A 26,648-nucleotide genomic window follows, 5' to 3' on the forward strand; every position below is an offset into this window, starting at 1 on the left:
CTTATGTTGTGGGCATGTCCTGAGATAGCGAACGTTTGGGGTTCTTTCTTCAGCACCATGTCGCCGATCTTGCAGAAGGAATTGGAGCCTGGTCCCCTAGAAACTATTTTCAGGCTGTCGGACCTGCGGGAGCTGCAGACGGGTGCGGGGCAGATGTCTTAGCCTTCGCTTCGCTAATTGCTCGCAGGCGGGTTCTGTTGGAGTGGAGGTCAGTGTCTCCACCCAACGCCTCGGTGTAGCTGGGTGTAGCTCATGAAGTTTTTGCACCTTGAGAAAATTAAATACACATTGAGAGGTTCGCTTGGGAGGTTTTAAATAAGTTGGTAGTCATTTGTCATGTATTTTAAGGAACTGATCATCATCAAGAGGCAGCACAGTGGTTAGCACTGCTGCCTCACAGCACTGAGGACCAGGGTTCGATCCCGCCCCAGGTCACTGTCCTTGTGGAGTTTGCACATTCTCCCCGTGTCTGGTGGGTCTCATTCGCACACCCCAAAGATGTGCAGGGTAGGTGGATTGGCCACACTAAAAATTGCCCATTAATTGGAATTCCTTTTTTAAAAAAGTTGCCAGACTTTCCTACTGATATATTTAGACATGAGTGCAGATGCAGAATTGGGGCTTTAATATTGTTGCCTATCTCCAGTCAACAATCAAATCTGGCAGAGTCTCAAAGCCTCCGCTCAGCCAAGTCCAACATAGGGGTGAAATAGGGTTAACGGTTGAAGGAATGTCAGTTTTTAATTAATTCTCACCATGTGGACATCACAGGCAAGGATGCCCTTTATTGTCCATCCTTAATTGCCTTTTCCTTAAACCGCTGCAATCTGTATTGTGAGAGTGCTCCCATAGCGAATGAGTTCCAGGACACTGGGTGCCTCAATGATAAGATCCATTCAATTGTACCTGGCCTTAGTTCTGCTTCATCTTACTGGGGCTCAAAGCTACTGCTTAATGCTATCTTAGCACAATTTTTCCAACAGAAAATCATTGCGCAATAGTGGATAGCGATAGCAAGACAGACAGAAGCTGTCAAACCAAATTCTATCTGGATATAAAGGTTTGAGGTTTTTTAAGAGATACTGAATAATCAACATTCTCTAAACGGTAGCATAGTGGTTAGCGCAATTGCTTCACAGCTCCAGGGTCCCAGGTTCGATTCCCGGCTGGATCACTGTCTGTGCGGAGTCTGCACCTTCTTCCCGTGTGTGCGTGGGTTTCCTCCGGGTGCTCCGGTTTCCTCCCACAGTCCAAAGATGTGCAGGTTAGGTGGATTGGCCATGATAAATTGCCCTTAGTGTCCAAAATTGCCCTTAGTGTTGGTTGAGTGGGGTTACTGGGTAATGGGGATAGGGTGGTGTGGGCTTGGGTAGGGTGCTCTTTCCAAGAGCCGGTGCAGACTCGATGGGCCGACTGGCCTCCTTCTGCACTGTAAATTCTATGAAATCTATGAGATCCCACAGAAAACTATTCAGTTGTTAATTGTTGCAGTTGACAATCACTTCACAGGCATTCGATCGAATATGGGGAAGCTGTAAGGTAACATACTGTATTAGGTCAACTGTACATTGATAATCAGACCTTATTGGATATAAAACTATTGCAATTCCATCACAATAAATGTAATCCTTTACAAAGGTCAAAAAGTATTTATCTTGGCATTCTTTGAGGATGATGGCAGTAATCCTGCAGAATAATGAAAGCCCACAACACAATTAAAAGTACAGGGTCTCAAAACTGACAACTTCGGGACCGAGGCCCTGCAGATTTTTAGGACCGTGGCAGATTTTGGGACGGGCGGTTCAGGCTGTGCGCAGTTTGGGCCAAGCCAGGTCAGGTGGGGTCAAGGATCGCTCAGAGGATAACACGTCACACCGTGCCAATTATGCAGAGATTAACTGAATTGTCCAGATAAACTGTATTTAAATTTTACTCAATTAACTTTGATGCATGACACTTTATTTTTTTTAAATAAATTTAAAGTACGCAATTATTATTTTTCCAACTATGGGACAATTTAACGTGGCCAATCCACTTAACCTGCACATCTTTGGGTTGTGGGGGTGAAACCCACGCAAGCTTGGGGAGAATGTGCAAACTCCACATGGACAGTGACCCAGAGCCGGGATTCGATCCCGGGTCCTCAGCGCCATAGTTCCAGTGCTAACCACTGCGCCAAGTGCTGCCCTGACACATTTTAAACATATTTGGTTGTCAGACAACTCTGGTTGTTGGAACACCCCGATTTCAGGCAATGTACCTTGTGCAGGCTTTTTGAAAATGTCAATATTTCTCCGCGCTCAGAAATGTTTATGATACCACAGATTCCCACAGCACTACAAATGTGCAATGCATTTGATGTGAATGTGTGGCTGCAAACATTGCGAAGCTTCAGAGGACTAAATGCTCAAAGGATCAATTATTAACTTGTGCTCCGCTAAATAAACATGCATGAATTCTTGGCACCACAAACTCATGAAGAGCTGCATTTTGAGGCCTAATCATTTTCTTATGTCAGTCAGCTGCAAATAACACCACACCAGCTGTCAGAGCTGGAATGTTTATTGTAGACTGGGTAAAAAAAGTGACTGGTATTTCCTTACTTGAACTGTGGCCAGATAGTTTGAGCTCCAACTCCTGCACTTGCTTCACAAGCAGCGATATGTGTTTGAGTAGGTCCTTGTTCTGGAGCAGCAGTTGATGGACACGAGCCTGGGCCTCAATTCGAGCTGCTGCCTCTGCCGCCAACTGATCCTTCAGTAAATGGACCTGTCCCAGGCATAAAGGACAACATTAGACTGGACCTTTCAGATCTATTGTAGTTGGCATGTGACAGATGTTCACTGCTACTTACTTCAATCTGGAATTTGCACTTTTCACTCACATTTACCTGATTGAGATTTGATTGTTGTAATGGAACATCATCACAGTTTGAGTTGTTGGATTGAGCTGCAGGAGGAACTAGCCAAGGAGGTGAGAAAGAAGAAATTGGGGGAAATGTTGGTCAGTAAAATAAACCAGCCAATGATATGGGGGGTGGGGGAGTGGGATTGGGCATAGGAACTGAGTGAAATGATTGAAAGCTTTAGAAGCCACGATCTAATGTTGCTTAAGAATCAACTCTGTTAGTAAAGCATTATTATTACCAAATAGAATGAATCAGAAACAGTGCGTTTGTGATAACTTGGCTGAAGCATTCCTAAAGGAAATGGACAGGCCCCTATTGTGGCACTTTTGGGCTCACATCAGAACTCCTTTACATACCCCCATGGCAAACAATAACATTTGCAGAGGTCACATGGTCAGATGTACTGGAGTTGAATGTCATATGATTGTACCGGCAGCATTGCCCCCATCCCCATTTTTGGCGGGTGGGAATGACGAAGGGGCGGAGAATCGCGTGGGAGTCCCCAAAACGGCTTTTCCGCTACCGGGATTTCTCTGCTCGATTGTCCCATCCCCTTACCAGTGACATAATGGGGAACGCCATTCAAATTCATTTAGATATAATTAGTGGGCCTCCCCGCTGGAAGATGTCTCCACATACAAAGGTCAGGGATACCGACAGGTTTTTGAAAATGGGGAACTGGTAAACAGAAGCTGTGGGGGCACAAAGCTAAGTATAGCCTCCAGGGGGCAGAGGATCATGCCCAGTAAGTACCCGGGCACTGCTGGGGGTAGTGCCAGGGGAGCCTCTTTTGGAGAGATTTAGGGTGGGGAGTGGGTTCCGTAGCCCTTTTATTTTTATTCTTTTTACATTAGGAGGGCACCCCAATCTGTCAGGAGCAGATGGTGCTGGTGGGGTAGGCTCATTCATTGCCCGTCCACCAGCATGGTGTCGTGGGACCCACCTCCAGAATTTTCTTTTGCAAAGAGTGTTTAGAAATTCAAGAGGAAAGCCAGCAGCGTAGCTTTCCGAGTTGTCACTGAAAAAAAGAGAAAATTCTACCCTATAAAGTTCTAGGTTCAGGATGGCTTGTGACTTGGAGGTGGTGGTGTTTCTACATCTTGCAACATTCCACCCTGATTCAGGTCAGGGCTCACAGCACTATTTCAAGGAAAAGCAGGGGAGCTTTCCCCTACTGTCCCAACCAATAACTATCACTCAATCTAGATCATTAAAATATAGACTAACTGGTCTCATTTCATTGCTCTTTGTGGGAGAGACTGGTATGCACAAACGTTTCCTACCCTACAACAGTGGATTAACTTTAAAAATACTACATTCCAGGGAGGTCTGTTAGCTCAGTGGCTGGACGACTGGTTTGTGATGCAGAGCGAGGCCAACATCGTGGGTTAAATTCCGGTGCCGGCTGAGGTTATTCATGAAGACCCTGCCTTCTCAGCCTTATCCCTCGCCTGAGGTGTGGTAACCCCTTCAAAGGGGAGAGCAGCCTATGGTCCTCTGAGAATGTGGCGGCTTTCATTACATTGTAAAACACTTTGAGGCGCCCAGAGTTGCAATACGGATGAAAGCTTTCTCTTTCCAATCTTGCTTTAATATTTAAAAAATTACATAATACAATCAGTCAAGCCTTCTGGAACAAATCACTATCCGTTCGGCTCTGAGGAAGTCATTTGGACTGGAAACATTGGGCGCGATTCTCCGAAATGGAGACAGAGTGTTCGCGCCGACATGAACGCCGTCGCGTTTCACGATGGCGCGAAAAGGGCGTGGGGACTACCGGTTCACGCCGCTCCAGCCTCCCTTCCCAGTGCCAAATGGGCGTTGCGCCAACCCACGCATGCGCAGTTGGGCCGCGCCAACCCGCGCATGCGCGGGGGACTTCCTCAGCGCGCCGGCCCCAACGCAACATGGCGTGGGGGTTCAGGGGCCGGCTGCGTAATAAAGTAGGGCCGGGGCTGGAGAGGCCGGCCCGCCGTTCGGTGGGCCACGATCGCGGGCCAGACCCCATTGGAGGCCCCCCTGGTGAAGGAGCGCTTTCCCCCGCCCCACAGGTCGCCCCCCGACCCTTTGCTCAGAGTTCCCGCCGGCTGCGAGCAGGTGTGAACGGCGCCGGCAGGACTGTGCCGTTTCCGCGCAGCCGCTCGGCACATCAAGGCCGGAGAATCGGCGGCCCGGCCGTGGACAGCGGCCCGTGACAGGCGCTGCGCCAAACGCGTTGGCGCAAATGGTGCCTGCCGGCGTCGGTCCGGCGCCACGGGAAAAACTGGCGCAAACGGCGATTCTCCCATACGGCGCGGCATGGGAGAATCGCGCACATTAACTCTGTTCCTCTCTCCACAGATTCTAATAATAATCACTTATTGTCACAAGTAGGCTTCAATGAAGTTACTGTGAAAAGCCCCTAGTCGCCACATTCCGGCGTCTGAATGGGGAGGCTGGTACGGGAATTGAACCCATGCTGCTGGCATTGTTCTGCATTACAAGCCAACTGTTTAGCCCACTGTGCTAAACCAGCCCCTGCATTCTGCCTGGCCTGCTGAGGATTTCCAGAATTTTCTGGTTTTAGTTCAGATTTCCAGCATCCGCAGTGTTTTATTTCTATTTGAATATCGGTTGAGTCCTGCTTAAGAGGGTAAGTGTGCAGATTGTATTCAACAGTAATATCCCTTGAGGTTCACGCATGATGAATGAGTACATGGGTGGCTGGCACACAAATACATCCCAGTAGAAATGGGCATTCTCAGAAGAAGAGGGAAGTAAAAGACAATTGGGAAAGAAAAGAGTTAAATGCTCCCCCCCCCCCCCCCCCCATTTGTTGTAGCCTTGCTGTCTTGTTTTTTTTATATATCTGCATCAGAACTGATTACATTCCTTTAACCTTTTACCATAGCTCATTAATTTAATATGCCAACACGAATATATTTGCCTCAAACAGTAGATTTTTGCTGCTGGACAGTTCACCAATGAAATACAGCAATTATCCTGCTACAAAAATGATAATTAACTACTTCAGTCAATTAAGAACTAATCCATTAATATATCTATGGAGTTTTCTACAAATGCAAAAATATCACGGTCTATTGCCTGTCACACATTCACAGCATTTTCATGTAGAATTTACTTGAACTACTAACTGACGAGGGGAGGGTGTTGTCGGCATGCTAGAAGCATTACCACTGCTAATACCTTGTGTCACTTGCCATGGCAACTGTGTGGGTTTCCACCCTCTGGCTCAGAACCTAACACTTCGTCACATTCCCAGCCATTGAACGGGACCCTGGCATGATATACACAACCATGTTCACAACTCCCAGAACTTTTGCCCTGAGCTCGAAGAACATATGGAATACAGCAAGCAGACACACTTAATCAGTAGCAACAGGCATTTTATCTTTTGTTTTCTTTGGCAGATTTTAGAAAAACATTCATGAAATACATGTGCTAAAGGTTCCAAAGTCACTAAAACTCTCAATTTCAGCAGCACTGCCATATTGAGGCCACAAAATTCACTGGCATATGCAGTGATAAATTTTCTTTGATACATGCAAATGGGCAGCACGGTATCACAGTGGTCAGCACTGTGGCTTCACAGCACCAGGGTTCCAGGTTCAATTCCTGGCTGGGTCACTGTCTGTGAAGAGTCTGCTCGTTCTCCCCGTGTCTGCGTGGGTTTCCTCCGGGTGCTCCGGTTTCCTCCCACGAGTCCCGAAAGACGCGCTGTTAGGTAATTTGGACATTCTGAATTCTCCTTCTGTGTACCCGAACAGGCGGCGTAATGTGGCGACTAGGGACTTTTCACAGTAACTTCATTGCAGTATTAATGCAAGCCTACTTGTGACAATAAAGATTCTTTTTAAACTGCATTTTATTTGGCTAGAAGATACAAATTCCAATTTGACATCGCTAACATCCTTTGACTCATTACAGTATGACAAGAGATCCTTTTTAATTGATGAAAATATTGAAAAGGGGGGAGGTGTCAGCATTATACCATAAGTTTTCAAACTGGGCTTCCCAGGCAATGATAAGTGAACCAGATTTCTACCCATTTGTTGAATTAACATCACATTATTTCTGTTGCTGTATATTGGTAAAAATAATTTTCTGCGATGATAGCACAGTTTTACCTTGGGGATCAGACTGTATGTTACAGGGAGGGACAATAAATACTGTGACAGGAAGCACATAAAAATGTGTTAATGCCACAGCTGAAAGGGGCATCAATCAGTTGGACAGTTACGAAGGTACAGGATTGTGGCCTTTCAGCATTTAAGAAACCCCAAAATAACGTGGGACTGCATACAAGCCCGGTTCACCTCCTGTCCATCCATTATTCAACATAGAATCCTTAGGTATGGAGCCATACTTGGCTTTAAAGTGGTGATAATCAAAGACTTTTATACAAACTGTCAATCACAAGACATTGATTTAGTCACTGTGTTATGTGTGGAGGTGGATTGCGTGGGTCTCACCCCCACAACCCAAAGGTGTGCAGGCTAGGTGGATTGGTCATGCCAAATTGACCCTTAATAAAAAAAATAATTGGGTACTCTAAACAAAAACAAAATGTATGGAGGTGGATGACATGCCGAAGGTTTGTGCGAGTTAATAGCTTTGCATTCTTTCAAGAATCAAGTCTATTTCCCCAAGAAGCAGCAGTAACAGATTGCGGTCATTGGAGATGGAAGATTTGGATGACCCTAACACAGTTTGTGCTGACAATGTCCACCAAGTCAATCAAAGCCACAAATTAGGCACTATATAGGAAGCTGTGAAACATACACAACACCATGTCACACTGCAACAATGACTAATATCGTTTTAATGGCTGAATGATCAAGAACATGTTTTCTTTTTCCTGGTGCTTATTAAATTGAGGGTAGATGGAAGCAGGGAATGAAAACGTTACTTTTTTTTTTAGAATTTGAAAAACACATTTTCATAGAATGTACAGTGCAGAAGGAGGCCATTCAGCCCATCGAGTCTGCACCGGCTCTTTGAAAGAGCACCCTACCCAAGGTCCACACCTCCACCCTATCCCCATAACCCAGTAACCCCACCCAACACTAAGGGCAATTTTGGACACTATGGGCAATTTATCATGGCCAATCCACCTAACCTGCACGTCTTTGGACTGTGGGAGGAAACCGGAGCACCCGGAGTAAACCCACGCACACACGGGGAGGATGTGCAGACTCCGCACAGACAGTGACCCAAGCCGGAATCGAACCTGGGACCCTGGAGCTGTGAAGCATTTGTGCTATCCACAATGCTACCGTGCTTCCCTTTTTTTTTTCAAAAGAAAATTTTGCTGGCTAATCCTACATTAAGGATGGACTTTCAAAGCTCAGTTTGCTTTGCCCTCATGCAAAGTGCCAAGCGTTTTTTAAACATTTATACTTTTGGCAGAATCAAAGTGAGGGAATGGACTTTGTTTTGGGGTGAGCTGGTTAACATTTCAACCAGCCGGTCAGCTTGTAGCACTCCTTGGTCAGGTATGGCACCAAACTGACACCAAGCTAAAGCTCAGCTCGTATACCTGTTGAGTAACTGGGCCATATTTATCAGGAAACCTCCAAGGCTCTATTCTGTGGTCACATTGTGCTCAACCCCAACCTAGGAAGAGCATTAGTGTACATGTTTTCCATGTCCAATTCTACCCATGCTGTGCGCTCTACAAGTGGGATGCCAATTAGTGCCAAATTGCCAGCAGATTTATGCCACGGATCTTACAGACTAAGTTCACTGAGGAATTCCACAGCAAAATATATATCTACATATTAAGAGAATGGTGAAGGGAAATGTGTTCCCATTAAAGGTGGATACAGGTGAAAATATAATAGACAGTAAGAAAATGTCACAATTGTTAAATTAATAATACTATTTTCACAGCAAAGGAAGAGACTAAAATACCAGTTGTAAAAGGGGACCAACAATTAGTCAAGAGTGAAACTTAAACAGATTAAATATAAGCAAAATAATAATTAAGAAAATAAGGTGTCTGCTGGGCGGCATGGTGATGCAGTGGTTAGCACTGCTGCATCACAGCATTGAGGATCCGGGTTCAATCCCAGCCCCGGGTCACTGTCCGTGTGGAGTTTGCACATTCTTCCCCTGTCTGTGTGGGTATAACCTCCACAACCGAAAAGATGTGCAGGGTAGGTGGACTGGCCATGCTAAATTGCCCCTTAAAATAAATAAGGTGACTTAAGAAGGTTTCCAGGACTTGATGCTTTCCAATCCAGAGTATTAAAACAAAAGGTCGAAAAATTGTAGAAGACATTCCATTATTTATGAAGGGAAAAATGAGATAACTACAGATCTGAAGTTCAACATCAGGGGCGAACTTCTCCCCCAACGGCGCGATGTCCGCCGACTGGCGCCCAAAACGGTGCCAATCAGACGGGCATCGCGCCGCCCCAAAGGTGCGGAATGCTCCGCATCTTTGGGGGCCGAGCCCCAACATTGAGGGGCTAGGCCGACGCCGGAGGGATTTCCGCCCCGCCAGCTGGCGGAAATGGCCCGCCAGTTGGCGCGGAAATGACATCACCGGGCGGCGCACGCGCGGGAGCGTCAGTGGCCGCTGACAGTTTCCCGCGCATGCGCAGTGGGGAGAGTCACTTCCGCCTCCGCCATGGTGGAGGCCGTCGCGGAGGCGGAAGGGAAAGAGTGCCCCCACGGCACAGGCCCGCCCGCGGATCGGTGGGCCCCGATCGCGGGCCAGGCCACCGTGGGGGCACCCCCCGGGGTCAGATCGCCCCGCGCCCCCCCCCAGGACCCCGGAGCCCGCCCATGCCGCCTTGTCCCGCCGGTAAATACCTACTTTAATTTACGCCGGCGGGACAGGCAATTTCTTAGCGGGACTTTGGCCCATCTGGGCCGGAGAATTGAGCGGGGGGGTGCCCGCCAACCAGGGCGGCCCGATTCCCGTCCCCGCCGAATATCCAGTACCGGAGACTTCAGCGGGGGCGGGGGCGGGATTCACGGCGGCCAACGGCTATTCTCCGACCCGGAGGGGGGGGTCGGAGAATGACGCCCCAGTTCTGGAAAAATTATAGCAATCGATCATCAGGGATTTGGGGTGCAATTCTCCCGTTTTTACATTCTGGTTGCTCCCGCCAGTGGGGAATTGGGAGTGTTTCCCGCTGCCGCTGGGAGCACTGCTCACATGCCATTCAATTGCACTGAGAAACGTTTTTCAGAGGATTGGGTTTCACGTTGGAGTCGAGAGGGGCAGTGCACATACTTACTGACACATGGGAGAGAGTTTAAACATCTTAAGGCAACAGAGAGGAGACTTACACTTCCTTCTGACAGATTCATAGAATCCCTGCATTGCAGAAGGAGGCCATTTGGCCCATCAGGTCACTACTGACCCTCTGAAAGTGCACTCTACCGAGGGAGACTCTCCCACCCCCATCCCTGGAATCCCACCTGGCCTACACATCTTTGGACACTAAGGGGCAATTTAGAATGGCCAATCCACCACACCTGGATATGTTTGGATGATGGGAGGAAACCAAACCACCCGGAGGAAACCCACGCAGACACAAAGAGAACATACAAACTCCACACAGTCACCCAAGGCTGGAAATGAATCCGGGTCCCTGGTGCTGTGAGGCAGCAGTGCTGACCACTGTGCCACCTTGCCGCCATTGATATTGACATGCTGGGAGAGATATCAAAACTTCCAAGGATCCAGACGGAACATTTTCTCCTCTTCCTGACAGAACTTTTAACTTGACATGTTGGAAAAGACATCAAAGGGTTCCAACACATCAGATGGAAAACTTGAAACTGTAAATTTAAATTTAGAGTACCCAATTATTTTTTTCCAATTAACGGGCAATTTAGCGTGGCCAATCCACCTACCCTGCACATATTTGGGTTGTGGGGTTGAGACCCATGTGGATACAGGGAGAATGTGCAAACTCCACACAGCCAGTTACGCGGGGCTGGGATCAAACCCAGGCCCTCGGCACCATGAGGCAGTAGTGCTAACCACTCTGCCACGATGCCACCCTAATCTTAACCTGAAACTTGACATGCTGAAAGACGGTTTAATGATGGCTGCAGATGGATAGACCTGCCAAAATGACCATCATCCCAGGAAAGACCCTCAACCTGAGCCCTCCAGCTCAGCCCAAGGCCCCCCGAACCCAATCTCCCATTAAATACTCCCTCGGCAACCTGACGCCGAGTGTAGGGAAGGTACTCACCTCCCTGTCGCGCCTAGGAGTACCCACATTACTCCCAGCTGCGGGGTACTGGAGCATCCTAGGCCGGTGCTTCCTGCCCGATAATTACATTCAGATGAATGTAATTGACAATTGGCATGCTCTTGCCTGTTCTGGGTAAGAACTTGGTCCGGGGGATTCAAAACGGCAAGAATCCCATTTTTGCCCTCACATCCAATTCAGCGGGGTGTCGCGATTCCCGCCTCACGCTATCCACCCCGCGAACCCCCCCCACCCAGTGACTGAGCACTTGGGTAAGTATGGGCTAATAAACCAAAGTCAGCATTGTCATGATATGCAGACATGCAGATAATGATATACAGACAGGCACAGACAGGCGGCTAATGAACACAAAGAACAGGACATGACCAATGAGCAGTCAGGACACTCAGTGGTGGTATCTCACTATAAAAGGCACGAAGCACTCACACTCCACCTCTTTCCACTGATGAACATCAACAGATTGAGTCAGGGTGTATGTACAGTATCACACCTCCAGCACGTGGCTAAGAGCTAGTCTGGTTCAGGCAGACAGAGTAACCACACTTAGGTTAGCAGAGAGTCGAACTCATAGAGAACTGTGCTAACTGTGCTACTGGTTCAATAAATCAGATTGAACTAACTTCAAGGTCTGGAGTATCTTTTGGTTAAAGCTGCATCCAGTTGTAGCCTATGTTATCCCAGAGTAGATAACACATCATGCTACCAGGAGACTGCTTAATCTAAGTGGTTTACCTCAGTCCGTTCCGTGACGACCAGCGAATGTATCCTGGTACCATGGAGAAGATTCAGGCTCCTCACCAGCTCAGGATCTTCAGCAATCTCAGTGCCAACTGGCGGACATTCAAGAAAAGTTTCTGCTGTACATCGAAGCTTCAGACCTCGTGGGAGCGTCTGATGCAAGGAAGATTGTGCTTCTCCTCTAAACAGCGGGTGATCAAGCCATCAAACTCTTCAACTCTTTTCACTTCACCGAAGGCCAGGACAAGACAAGGTTTCAGACCATCCTGGACAAGTTTGACAGTCACTGTGAAGTGGACACCAATGAAATCTTCGAGCGCTACATATTCACACAGCGTCTACAAGGTAAAGATGAATCTTTCAACTCCTTCTTAACTAACCTCCGCCTGCTAGCGCTGTCCTGCAACTTTTGGTGATATTGTTGACTCTTGTGGAAATAAACATTGAGACATTGACAAGAAAGTTCACAGAAAGAATAACTTATAACAACCACTTAAAGATGCCAATCAAGAAAATTCTCCAGTTATCAAAACAGATTCCATACTAGGATGAGCCTTTTATGAATCTGGGTTCTCAGTGAAGCATACCTAATGAGGTCAGGTATATGAACTACTTCATTGGAACTAGGTGGCCTCATGCATCGCTCATTTTTTCTGTATATCGTGAATCAGGTGAAATATAGATAAGATGTTTTGAACTTACCTTTCAAAAGGTTCCCGAATGAAAGGGCAGCATGGTAGCACAAGTGGCTAGCACTGTGGCTTCACAGCGCCAGGGTCCCAGGTTCGATTCCCCGCTGGGTCACTGTCTGTGCGGAGTCTGCACGTTCTCCCCCTGTCTGCGTGGGCTTCCTCCGGGTGCTCCGGTTTCCTCCCACAGCCCAAAGATGTGCGGGTTAGGTGGATTTGCCATGCTAAAAAGGTTAGGAGGGGTTATTGGGTGACGGGGATAGGGTGTAAGTGAGGGCTTAATGTGGGTCGGTGCAGACTCGATGGGCCGAATGGCCTCCTTCTGCACTGTATGTTCTATGTTCTGAATGGAATTTAAAGTAAGTTTGTAACATGAGTAATAGATTGGGTAGTAGGATAAAAGTATTAAGGATGAAGGGTTGTTCTTTGTTTAGTGGAATGTGACAAATGGTGCTCCCACATATCTGTACATGAGCACATTACCTGATGCCTAAAGAGCGTGGAAATGCCAAACTCGAAGGGGGAGGGGGGGGCTTTTCCACGTCTCCCATGGCATGTTTCTCGGCGTCAGGAGGCGGCCCGCTGTTGAACAGTGGTCCCACCACTGTCAATGGGATTTCCCATTGAATCCAACCACCTGCCATGGTAGAGGACGGGAAGATCCTGCTGGCGAGAACAGCTGGGAACCCCTCACCCCCTCTCGGCCCCCCCACCCCCCCCCCCCCCCCCACCCCCCTCCCTCCAAAGTCATTTTTATCATTTGAAATCTCATTAATAGGCCCAGACTCACTGAATTTTGACCCTTCAGTACAGCCAACAGGGAAAATAATATTTTTCTCTACTATCAGCTTCCCAAGCCGGCTTAAGTGCACAGTGCCAACCAACTGGCCTTCAACAACAATCCTTTTATCGTCTTAGTCAGACGCTGAATTATGAATCACATCACGTAAGTGACAATGGGTGAATGAAGTTCTTGGGCAGCCTGCATTAAAATACCAAGTCAGTGTAATGGGACATTTTCCACACGCTATGGGCCGATTCTCCAAAATGGAGACTAAGTGTTCACGCCGTCGTGAACGCCGTCGCGTTTCACAACGGCGCGAAATGGGCACGGGTCAACCAATTCTGTCCCCCACAGGGAGCCAGCACAGCGCTGGAGCGGTTCACGCCGCTTCAGACTCCCTTCCCGGCGCCAATGGTCGCTGCGCCAACCTGCGCATGCGCAGTTGGGCCGTGCCAACCCGCGCTTGCACGGGGGACTTCTTCAAGGCTCCGGCCCCGACACAACATGGCGGGGGGTTCTGGGGCCGGATGCGGAACAAAGTAGGCCCGGGGTGGGGGGGAGAGGCCGTCCTGCCGAGCGGTGAGCCCCGATCGCGGGCCAGACCCCATCGGAGGCCACCCCCCCGGTGAAGGAGCGGTGTTAAACTGCCCCACAGGCCGCCCCGCGACCCTTCGCGCAGAGATCCCGCCGGCAGCGACCGGCGGGACTCTGCCGTTTCCGTGCGGCTGCTCGGACAATCCGGCCGGAGAATCGGCAGCCCGGCCTCGTACAGCGGCCCGCGACAAACGCGCCGGTGCAAATGGCGCCGATTCTCCGCACCTCGGAGAACTGCGCGCCGGCGTCGGGGTGGCGTGGTTGCGGCAATTCTCCGGCCCGGCGCGGGGCTCGGAGAATCGCGCCCTATGGGTTTTACATATCCAGAGTGAGTGCCTTGAACTGCGAAAATGAATTGTGTTTCTCTATTTTATCCTCGACCTGGGTTCTCTCAGCCACTTAAGGTGAGGCACCAGATAGCTGCCAATGCCTGAGAGACCCATCAGTGCCCATGGCACAAGAATACATGTGGCATGGGGTCGCACCCCAGGAAGAATGAGTGCTTTGAGAGCAGCAAGAAAATGGTAAGATATTCTGAAATTTTAAAGTGAGCAGGGCAGCACGGTGGCGCAGTGGTTAGCACTGCAGCCTCACGGCGCCGAGGACCCGGGTTCGATTCCGGCCCCGGAGGTCACTGTCAGTGTGGAGTTTGCACATTCTCCCTGTTTCTGCATGGGTCTCACCCCCACAACCCAAAGCTGTGCAGGTGAGATGGATTGGCCACATTAAATTGCCCCTTAATTGGAAAAAAATAATTAGGTACTCTAAATTTATTTTAAAAAACAAAATTTAAAAGTGAGCAATACAAAGCATTCAGCAAGTGGAAATCAATCGTCGATGCAGTGTTTTTCACAGCAGTGCCATTTCATGTTAACAGCGCTTGTTGCCTTTAACATAATTTATGCATCATAATGAGCAGCTTGTCAGAATATATTGCTGCAAGACTGGAGGAACAAGCAGCAACAACACGGCAGGGAGACATATAATAACCATTTTGGCAGCACTCTTAACACTGAGAAAATAAACCAAGAGAAAGCTTTTATCATTTTCACAAATAATACAAAATATTTCATCCTTCACTTCCGACAGAAAATAAAGATCTGGCAGCCTGAATAACATGTTAATTTGTTTCTATCCCTATTTAATTTGTCACACACCAAGTTTGTCTGAGTGCTGGTGATGTTTGCCGAAGGCAGACTTTGAACTGCAAGACCTATCCTTTGAATTCCACAAGATATCAACATTTCAACTGTTGCCACCCCAATCCACATTTAATTCCTTCACAGAGAGCTCAAATTAGAATTTCACGCTGATTAAACAGGATCGATTCTTTTTGGCACTACATCAAATGACTCCTGTGTAAATAGGGATGGCAGTGGAAAGTCTTGGAGTTTTACAATAAGACCTAGGCTGGAATTCTCCGGTTTTGTGATTCACTTTCCTGCCGGGAGAGCACCCCGACCTGTGGGTTTCCCGGCGGCATGGTGTGCCTTCAATGGGAAATCCCATTGACAACTGGCTGGAAGACAGAATTCCCCCCGCAGTGAACGATGCGGCACTGGGAAACATGCGGCTGGGGATCTAGAGAATCCAGCCCCGGGTGTCTCGGTGAAATCTATGATGGATACATATAACTGTGGGATTACAAAGTTTGAAAACATTGGGCGGGATTCTCCGGTGCCCTGGCCGTGTGTTTCCCGGCAGTGCGCCGTTCACTGGCGGCGGGGTTCTCTGTTCCTGTCGCTTGTCAATGGGATTTTCCATCAAAGGATTTCCCTGGGGTGAGGGTGTGCTGCCAGCGGGAACAGAGAATTCAGGCCATTAAGTTTGAACCATACCATTTATCAATGGACACCATGATTGATCCAGTATGGCTTCCTTGTACATTCAGTTCTGATTTCACCCTAACAGTTATTAGAAACATTGAAGCAGTGGTAGGCAGGTTGGCCCATCAAGCCTGCCCTGCCATTCAGGTTTGGCCTGTACTTCAATTCCATTTGCCCATCTTTACTCTGTCTTCATCCCCTTACTCAACAAAATGTACCAAGTTCCGACTGACCCAGCACTGAACCAGGCCGAGATTTCCCGTCGAGGGCAGGATGGAAAATATGACAGACCAGCCACAGATCCGTTAACTTTGGGCGGGAATTTCTGGTCCTGGCTGCCAGGCCAATTTGTGGGAAGAGAATTCCCGACTTCTCCCTCACTTTGTGCTCCTGATTTCTCTCCTAAAAGGCCTTGTTCTATTTAAAAGAGTATCTTTATTGACCAATTGCACCAGAGCAAAGAGTTTCCCTGTATCTACCCCTTTTAACAATTTTAACCATTTTGATCAAATGACCTTGAAAACAATCAGGATTTTCTCACTTAACTACTAGCACGGTTAACACGGCCTATACAGTTTTCCTAGTGCAGCTCTTGAGCAACTACAACCTCTCCACATTTCACTTCAACGATTCACAGTATGAACATGTCCATTGTTCTCAGAGATATCAATTACTGCCAAACTGGGAGTAAATTAATCTCCGGATACCTGCAGCCTAGGAACTGCACTCATTTCAAATAGAAATGGAACAGCCATCTAGACAGGGAATTGCACCCCATCAAATGGTATGAAATATAAAACCCTTGTTACCAGGAATCGGAGACAGAACATGGAGTAATTTAATGTTGCTTGATAATTCTCCTGTGGGACATTTTACTCAATTGAAGGTATTATATAAGTGAAAGTTACTGCTATATCTAGTTTATTTCTGTGTATTTTAGAGTTCTGACTTTAGAGCAGTAGGACACTAAAAGGTTTAATGCCATAGATTTTTGATTCAGTCTGTAACAGACTCATTGCTAAGAAAGAAAGAGCTGCTATAAATGTTGACCTGCAAGAAACATTTCAACTTACCCTCCCTGCCTATCATTTCAATATTCCTGGATGCTTCTTTCTCATGGGAAGGAGCCCTCTGAATAACTAAATTTGTCGAGTAGGTTGTAATGGGTATGCTCTTACCAGCATACCAAATAGGCCAAGTTCCCAGTTATTGATTTTAAAAAAATTTTCCAATGAAGGGCCAATCTAGCATGGCCAATCCACCTAACTTGCACATCTTTTGGGTTGTGGGGGTGAGACCCACGCAGACTGTAACCATCTGGGATGGCCACGTCCCGATTACAAAATGGACACTTGCAAAGAATGCAGGGAAAATTGGACAATACTAAGAAACAAGCAGGTGCAAGGTCTGTCTGTTGATTAGAACCTTAAGCTCTCAGACAGGACAGAAACTGCTAAGCAATCTACATACTAATGAGCCATCTCCAGGGACAAAAGGGAAACATTTAGATACACAATGTTAAGGCAGACACCACGGCGCCAGAAGAGACTAAACAAAGCAGACCAACGGTCACCTAGGACACGCCCAGCAATCAGGGAACCACCCCTCTATTGGAGGAAGATCGATACGAATGATTGGGAAAGGCCCAATTAATTGAGGCCAAGTTCAAGGCCCGCCCAAAAGCGCTCGAAGCCCTTTTTAGTATAAAATATATTCCCCAAGGGAGAATCTTTCTTCTTTGGCCTTGGCTCTCAGTGAAGAGAGACCCGCCGAGTTGCTGCATCAGACCAAGTAAGTTCCAAGCCAACGCACGCTACGAGATAGACGCTCCTAGTTGCTATCCTGTAAACAGCTCAACCCAGCAGCCTCAGAACCGAGCAACAGCCATTGTTCCTCTGACTGAGTGGGCACCCAAAGCTAAGTATCAGGGGCAGCACGGTAGAATTGTGGATAGCACAATTGCTGCACAGCTCCAGGGTCCCAGGTTCGATTCCGGCTTGGGTCACTGTCTGTGCAGAGTCTGCACATCCTCCCCGTGTGTGCGTGGGTTTCCTCCGGGTGCTCCGGTTTCCTCCCACAGTCCAAAGATGTGCAGGTTAGGTGGATTGGCCATGATAAATTGCCCTTAGTGTCCAAAAATTTCCCTTAGTGTTGGGTGGAGTTACTGGGTTATGGGGATAGGGTGGAGGTGTTGGACTTGGGCAGGGTGCTCTTTCCAAGAGCCGGTGCAGACTCGATGGGCTGAATGGCCTCCTTCTGCACTGTAAATTCTATGAAGTATAGGCTTTAGTCATGGTGATAGTTTAGTTTGAAAAGTTTATGCATGAGTAGATTTGACTGTGTGTAAATAAATGAGCATTGCTTTTGATCTTACTAACTGGTGTATCGAGTCTTTGATCAGTATTCGGTTCTAAATCTTGTGGTGGTGTCGAAAGATAACTGTCGACTCTTGAGCAAACGTAATTAAACAGAGCCAAATTAAAAGTCAAACAGACGCGGGGAGAATGTGCAAATTGCACACGAACAGGACCAGGGGCCAGGACTGAACTCGGGTCCTCAGCACTATGAGGCAGCAGTGCTAACCACTACGCCACTGTGCCGCCGGAGAAAGTGCATAATGAGTATGGTGTGAATCCTCCAAGTACAGATTATACTAATATATGATGGCCCACCCAGGGCATTGTCACAGCACAACCTGAGAAACACTGCAAGTATGCACAAGAGACTGGAGTTTTCCTGCGGAGGCGCTGGCGAGCCATTGAAATCTCTGTTCTCATCGATGGGACAGGAGGGACTCCGCCGGTATGAGGGGCTGGATAATTCCAGCCTCAGCTGGAATTCTTCACATTCCAAAGTCTCTGCTTTGTTGCCAGGTAGAGGGATACAGTGCTCCTTTTGTAGCCTGTCAGGGATTGGCAGCACCAGGGGCCTTGGAGAAGGTTATCTACCTGAGCCACTGCCGGGTAACCGAAGGAAAATGGCAATGTTTAACAAAATTGGAGGGAAGTACTATTTCTGGATTATTATTTACAAAAACAGTGGGCAAAAATTTCCAGTTGGGAGACAAAGTGTTGAGGCTGGAACTGAATTACGTGTGGCTCGCGTTCCCGTTGGGGGCGCTATTTGTGGAGCAATTCAGGACATGCTATTGGGCAGCACTGCTGATGTGAATTTCGAGCAATTCCCAGCTCAGCGGGCATTCTAGCTGCTGGAGCGGGTGTTGGCGTCAAAGAGCCTGGCAGTTGGAGCTGTTTTTAAGCACTCCATGTATCACACACTCACTGCAGCCACCAAGGTGGCTCAGAGAAGACCCTCCCACCGAGGTTGTGAATGCGAGGTGAACCCACAGCTCTATGCCAGTGAGAAGCGAGGGACACTCTCTTCTCCAGCGTGGGCCGCAGACTCAAGTTTGCCCTCCGGATCACAGCCTGGGAGGTGATGGCAGTCAGTGATGCCAGTCTCACCCGGAGGAGACAGCTGATGATCCAGGGGGTGGAGGTCACTGGTGAGTCCTCTGCCCTCAGAGGAGCAGAGAACCAGTGAGGATTCTAAAGGCTGCAGTACAGGTGTCCTCTGGTTGGGGTGAGCTTTGCTGATCCCTTGCAGTCCTTTGCAAAGGGGCAGCACTTCTTAGGAGTGCCAACAACTGGTGGGCCCCTGATTGAAATTGGCCCTTGATGGTACAGTTGGGGTATGAGGGTGTCCAGAGGGGTGGCCTGAGTGGGCTCCCAGATGACCAGAGACCTTCTGAGTATTCAAAGGACACAGGCAGCACTCAACAGTGTGAGCAGCCAGGAGCCTGGAAGTAGCACCAAAGGGTGTTTAAAAGGCAGACAGCAGCAATGGCGGTCTGAGCCAGGACACCCTGATCCCAAGGGGACATCCGAAGTCCACGGACTTTGCACCAAGTCACTACCCACTACTGCCCCCGTCCTGGGCAGTCATCCCTCAGCAAGCCTGACAGTCATATATTAATGATTTAGATGAGGGAACAAAATTAATATCTCCAAATTTGCAGATAACACTAAGTTGGGTGGGAGAGTGAGCTGTGAGATCCATCAGTGTGGTTTGGACAAGTTGAGTGAGTGGGCAAATGAATGGCAGGTCCAGTATAAGTTAGATAAATGCCAGGTTATCCACATTCGTAGCAGAAACGAGAGGCAGACTATTATCTGACTGGCCATAATGTGCAATGAGACTTGGGTGTCCTCATATGCCAGTCACTGAAGGTAAGCAAGCAGGCAGAGCAGGGGATAATAAAGGCAAAATGGTATACTGGCCTTCATTGCGAGAGGATTCGAGTGCAGGAGCCGGGGTGTCTTGCTGAAATTGTACAGGATCTTCCCCCTCGGGGGAACAGGATGCCTCGTCTCTCATCGAAGCCTGGTAGGTCAGCATCTTCAAAGTGAGGAGGTGTGTGCACTGCCATGCTTGTGCGTTAGTCATAGAACATACAGTGCTTAAGGAGGCCATTTGGCCCATCGAGTCTGCACCGACCCACTTAAACCCTCACTTCCACCCTATCCCTGTAACCCCAAAACCCCATCTAACCTTTTTGGATACTAAGGGCAATTTAGCATAGCCAATCCACCTAACCTGCACGTCTTTGGACTGTGGGAGGAAACCGGAACATCCGGAGGAAACCCACGCAGACACGGGGAGAACGTGCAGACTCCGCACAGACAGTGACACAGCAGGGAATCGAACCTGGGACCCTGGCACTGTGAAGCCACAGTGCTATCCACTTTTGCTACTGTGCAGCCCCAGTGTTGTACCGTGCTACTCCAGTGCTGACTGGAGTGAATGGTGAGGGAGCATTTAAAAGCAGCTTTCCCTTGTCAGCGGCGAGACGCTGAGCTGCGAGTCTGACAAATCAGACGGCAAGACAGCCAGTAATGGCGAGAAGCTCAAGGGGCTCATTTCCGGCACTAAGTGCCGTTAAATACAAGCTGGGACCTCGCCAACGTGGCCGCCAATTGTGCCCAAGATGACACTTAGAAAGTTTTTGGTTGAATCGTGCCCATGTTCTCAGTTGTTGACCAGGAAGCCATCAGAAAGATCTGACCCATGGAAACTAAGCTGATTATGGTGGAACTCCAAAGTGTGTTTGACGGATGCGATTCTGTTTCCATTTGAAGGGGTTTGTTTCAGCAGTCAGCTAATGGGTGCCAGAATGTCCTGGACAGGCAAGCATTAATAAGCTGATCAGTGAGGCAATGCATGGTCTCAGAACCTGCTGAGGTACTCATTTGGATAGAAGCTAAGCTTGTGAAATGATATCAAAATAATATGACAATGAGGCAGCACGGTGGTGCAGCGGTTAACACTGCTGTCTCACGGCGCTGATGACCCAGGTTCGATCCCGGCTCTGGGTCACTGTCCATGTGGAGTTTGCACATTCTCCCCGTCTTTGCATGGGTTCTGCCCCCACAACCCAAAGGACAGCTTTTCTACCAAGATAGGAGTGGCATGTTGGGAAATTTTAAGACTCAAGCTGGTGGCCTTGTTAGTGGAAATCCAACCCTGCTGTCTGCATATTCTTGTTTTTATCGCAATGTTTATCATCTGGTCATTGGGTTTGAAATGCAAAACCTGGCAAACTCACTGAACTCATTCATTTATGTCTTTAAACAAAATAAGTCAATGGTATTGCCAAAACTAATCTGAAAAATCGAATTAGGCTGGTGTCTGATTGGCTTTCTGCTTGAGCAGACTTCATGTTAGTGGCACGTTTCCAGTTTATCCCCTTCGTTGGAAATAGTTGCATTAGTAGAAAGGTCCCCCAATGTTGTGATCTTCACTCTGGGAAGTGGGTGTGGGATACATTAGAGCCTGCCAAACCCGGAAGCAGATGCAGGCAATTACAAAGGCTGCCAAGTTCCAAGGTGGTCTCTTTTGAAGGCCCACATTGGTTCCCTGGAACTTTGTTCCAGTTGTATTGAAGGGTGTTGGTCCTCTAGTCCTCATCTCTCACATCCCTCCATTTCCCATGCCACCTTCATGCAAACTCATACCCCATACCAACCCCAATGACCACTTGTAGAACATAAGGCATACAGTGCAGAAGGAGGCCATTCGGCCCATCGAGTCTGCACCGACCCACTTAAGCCCTCACTTCCACCCTATCCCCGTAACCCAGTAACTCCTCCTGACCTTTTTGGTCACTAAGGGCAATTTATCATGGCCAATCTACCTAACCTGCACGTCTTTGGACTGTGGGAGGAAACCGGAGCACCCGGAGGAAACCCACGCAGACACGGGGAGAATGTGCAGACTCCGCACAGACAGTGACCCAGCGAGGAATCGAACCTGGGACCCTGGCGCTGTGAAGCCACAGTGCTAGCCACTTGTGCTACCGTGCTGCCCTTGTCATTCGCGAACCTTTTGAAAGGTAAGTTCAAAACATCTTATCTATCTTTCACCTGATTCACGATGTACAGAAAAAATGAGCGATGCATGAGGCCACCTAGTTCCAATGAAGGAGTTCATATACCTGACCTCATTAGGTATGCTTCACTGAGAACCCAGATTCATAAAAGGATCATCCTAGTATGGAATTTGCTTTGATAACTGGAGAATTTTCTTGATTGGCATCTTTAAGTGGTTGTAATAAGTTATTCTTTCTAGTGAACTTTCTTGCCAATGTCTCAATGTTTATTTCCACAAGATTAAGAGGTGTGAAGTGTTTGAAGCCTCTGTTATTGATACTTTAATGATCTGTCTGATTGAATCTTGTTTTTATTTTCATAAGAAATTTATGAATGGCTGAATTGTTTTTTCTGACCAGTTCCACTCATGCCATTGTTACTGATTGCTCATTTGTTTTGTACTTAGTGTATACAATGTGAATGGTCATGGGAAGCCCATGAGTTAAAATGGAGGGTATGAGGGGCTATGGAGTTCCCTGGGGTACATGAGCTGGCACGGAGTGGAAAAGGCGGGGCATAGAAGGGGCATGCGTAAGGTTTTGAACCCGATTCCAGACGATGTTTCACAACTCCTCCAAGAGGCCATGAACTACTAGTTCATGTGTTGGGATGGGAAGATGGGGGGAGGGGGTGGAGGGAGATGCCTAACCCCGCAATTGAACTGGCCAGGTTGGGAGTCCAAGGTGTGGACTCATTAACTGCACCTTTATCCCACGCCAGCAAAAATGGAGGAAGCCGGGACTGGGGACGGGAGTCCTGGAATTGGGTCCTGCTTGCCATTTTTAAATGGTTCCGGAGTCATTTCAACGCCCCAGAAATCCGGGTATAGGTCTGACGAAGGTCAATGAGTGAGAATGCAACAGGGAGCTCAAAAAATCTGGTTTACTCCAGAGCTTAGGGCTCTGATGGCTGACGAGAGGCCAGACCTTAAGGAGCACAGAGATCTCGGAGGGCTGTAAGGCTGCAGGAGATTACAAAGAGAGGGAGATGAGAAGCCACGGTCAAATATGAAGATGGTTACGTGGAGAAAAAATTAGAGGATGGTACATGCCGTCCTTCGAACCAGAGCTCATCAAAGAGAGCAAGGAAAGGGAGAAAAATCAGTGCACAGAGAAAAGAAGATGCATTAACTTTAAGAGAAAACAAAAGGAATAATTCATTCATTTAAAAAAAAAAAAATTTAGAGTACCCAATTATTTTTTTCCAATTAAGGGGCAATTTAGCATGGCCAATCCACCTACCCTGCACATCTTTGGGTTGTGGGGGCGAAACCCACACAAACACTGGGAGAATGTCCACACGGACAGTGACCCAGAGCTGGGATCGAACCTGGGAATTCAGCGCCGTGAGGTAGCAGGGCTAACCCACTGCGCCACCGTGCTGCCTGGGAATAATTCATTCATTATGTTCACCTGGTCATCTTGCTCTCCAATCTTTTACGTTTCATTCTTGGCAAAACACATTACATCAAAAAAGATTTTGAAATGTATTATATGCTGCTGTTTCAGCTCCTGTACCATACCAGCAGATCCATTTAAACGTAACAAGCACACAAGGAAAGATAAAGTCATCCTAATTGTGATGCTTCCATACCAGATAGCACCTTTGTGTAACACTGGAGTGTGACAACACCAATTCAATCAGTGGAAGGTTTCTAAAGAGCAGTTGCATAAATGAAGCATGAAAATTACAGCACAGAAAGAGGGCAGTTGGTCAATCAAACTGCTGCTTCTCTCTAATTGAGCCACCTACACAAATCCTCCTCGCTCCCCATGTCCACCGAAGCGATGTTGGAATCATTACAGCTCAAGAATGATTGAGTCTGTGGGTTAATCCTGTGCAGAGCTCCCACACCAAGGCCCTCACGCGCTGGCTCCTTCTTACCTGAGCGACAGCCACCTGTGTCTGCTGCTGCTGCTGCTGTAGTTGCTGCTGAAGGAGCTGGATCTGATGGTGTACCGAGAGTGGGGTGCCTGGTGGCAGCTGGCTGGCTGATGGAAGCAACATCTTGGGAGTGGCCATCAGAATGCTGGGGCTGTCGTCATGGGGCTGAAAGAGAGGGGGAGGGGGAGGAGAGCATGTTAGAATTCCTGTCAAGAGAAAAGAGGGATTCATTGATTTTTCTCACTTCTGCCCTTTTATATTTGCCGTGTTTGGGATTTAAACTTTTTTTTTTCATTGGTACAGGTCAGACTGCCATTTAATTAATTCTGATCTTACCATTTCATGAAGTTGATCATTGCAGAAGAACTCCTACATTTGAGGGGTCAGTGACGTGATGCATTAGCATTTTAATCACTGCCCTTCACTTCCAGTTTCATTAATATTATTCCCAAGAGCAAGGCAAATGTGCTGAGCTGCGTTAATGCAGTAACACTAAGTTTCAAGTCACATCATGACTAAGTTTCAATACAGACTCCTGCTCGAGTAATCTGGGAAAATGTTAAAAGGATAGCATCATCAAAAAATCTTTCAAATTTGTTTGTAGAACAGCAGGCAAGATGGCATTAGGGCTAAAGCGCAGGATTGTACCCTTAACATCCTGGCTCAAAGGGATTTTCTTTTCTGTCAAATTGACAATACATTTTCATGAAGAGTGTCCTTTTCATTGTTATCATGCCCTCTGAAAAATTAGAACATTTTTGACTTTTGTAACTCCGTCCACCTTGCAGATTAAAGTTTGTGTGCTTTTTCTGAGTAGGTGCATCCTCAGCTATCTGGACAGTCAGCTTGCTTTCAGTGCACTGTTCATTGGCTTCGGAGCACAAGACGCTAGCTTCAACCAGTTGGACAGCTGAGTGGTATTGAGAAGGCCGGTTGCACATCTCATTTCACTCTGAATTTGGTTCCTTAACACTCAGAAGAAACATCTTGGGCTACCATCCGACCTGAAAACATAAATATTAGTTTGTTCCGTCCGCAAGCAGGCCCCAGACCATCCTGCCTCTTGCCATTTCAACTCACCATTATGCTCTCACCTTCACATGTCTGTCCTTGGCCTGCTGCAATGTTCCAGTGAAGCTCAGTGCAAACTGGAGGAACAGTACCTCATCTTCCGATTAGGCACATTACAGCCGTCCGCACTTAACGCTGAGTTCAACAACTTCAGACTGTGAACTCTCTCCTCCACCTTCACCCCATTTTTTATTTCTATCAGTTTATTTTCATTTCTTTCATAGATCTGTTTTTTCCCTCACCATTGTCCCCCCCCCCCCCTCCCCCCCCACCCCACTTGGGCCATTTGTTCCCAGTTACCCTTTGAAATACTGCTCAACTTTGTTCTGACATTCACACATTCTATATATGCCACTATCAACACCCTTCTAAGCCTTAATCACCTCCATTTACATTCCTTTTGTCTTTCTGTCCACAACATCCTTGTTAATCTCCACCTATCGCTAGCCTCCTGTCTAGCCCCACGGCTCCATGCCGCCACGCAACAACAGTATAAATCTGACCCAATTTCCAGTTCTCTCTAGCTTTGACAAAGACTCCCTTCTCTCTCCACAGATGCTGTCAGACCTGCTGAGATTGTCCAATATTTTCTGTTTTTGTTTCAGATTGAAGCATCCACAGTAATCTGCTTTTATGTACTTTCTTCCATGCGAGCTTGAAAATCTGAGCCTTTTCTGCATTGCTGTGAAAAATGAATAGCTAAATGTGTATCCAGATATGTTTGTGTTGGGACAGTGTATACATCCAACAGGATGCCACTTTCAATTTTTAACTTACCGAACAATAAACTTGAAGGTGTGATGTCTCCTTATCTCACCGAACAGAATTTGAGTTACAAGGACTTAATTGCTAATCAAGTATGGTAAAGCAGTTATTACTCAATTGTCCTGACACTGTGCTTTTTCATTTTAGTCTAGAAATCGCTAATGAATGAAAATGAATGAGTCACTCTCAGGCTGCTATTTCCCATTGAAATTTTGAATATAGCCTCAGGGTTTTAAAAAATATATAAATTTAGAGTATCCAATTTTTTTCCAATTAAGGGGTAATTTTAGCGTGGCCAATTCACCTACCCTGCACATCTTTTTGGGTTGTGGGGGTGAGACCCACACAGAGACGGGGAGAATGTGTAAACTCCACATGGACAGTGACCCAGGCTGGGATTGAACCCAGGTCCTTGGCGCCGTGAGGCCACAGTGGTAACCACTGCGCTGCCATGCCGCCCTTATCCCAAGGAATTTTACACAAAACATGTTAAGCACTTGTCTCTATGATCAATTATAATTCCTTAGCTGTAATGTGTTGTTTTCACTTCATTTTTTACTTTCACTCAAGTTATTGTGAACTCAAACAAGATAGCTATTATTTCACTAACTTTTGACTTTTAGAAAAAGCGAGTCTCCCTGTATTCTTACAGAAAAACCACTTCTTTCAGGGAAACTGATGTAAGCTTTGCCAGAGGCCTGTCCTAATTAGGCTCCACTCT

The 26,648-nt window shown here is 47.5% G+C and overlaps 1 protein-coding gene across 5 annotated transcripts in view; it reads right to left on the reverse strand.

The window, feature by feature from the left end:
* The window catches only part of nos1apa (nitric oxide synthase 1 (neuronal) adaptor protein a), a 595,509-nt gene that overhangs the window by 58,573 nt on the left and 510,288 nt on the right, over positions 1-26,648 (reverse strand). For all 5 annotated transcript variants that reach the window (XM_072511504.1, XM_072511503.1, XM_072511506.1 and 2 more), the window contains 2 exons: positions 24,092-24,256; positions 2,604-2,769 (listed from right to left, as the gene is read on the reverse strand). In XM_072511504.1, coding sequence (XP_072367605.1) covers positions 2,604-2,769; positions 24,092-24,256 — 331 coding nt within the window. The remainder of the gene's footprint in view (positions 1-2,603; positions 2,770-24,091; positions 24,257-26,648) is intronic.

This window comes from Scyliorhinus torazame, chromosome 7 (assembly GCF_047496885.1).
Source record: "Scyliorhinus torazame isolate Kashiwa2021f chromosome 7, sScyTor2.1, whole genome shotgun sequence".
Taxonomy (NCBI): Eukaryota; Metazoa; Chordata; class Chondrichthyes; order Carcharhiniformes; family Scyliorhinidae; genus Scyliorhinus; species Scyliorhinus torazame.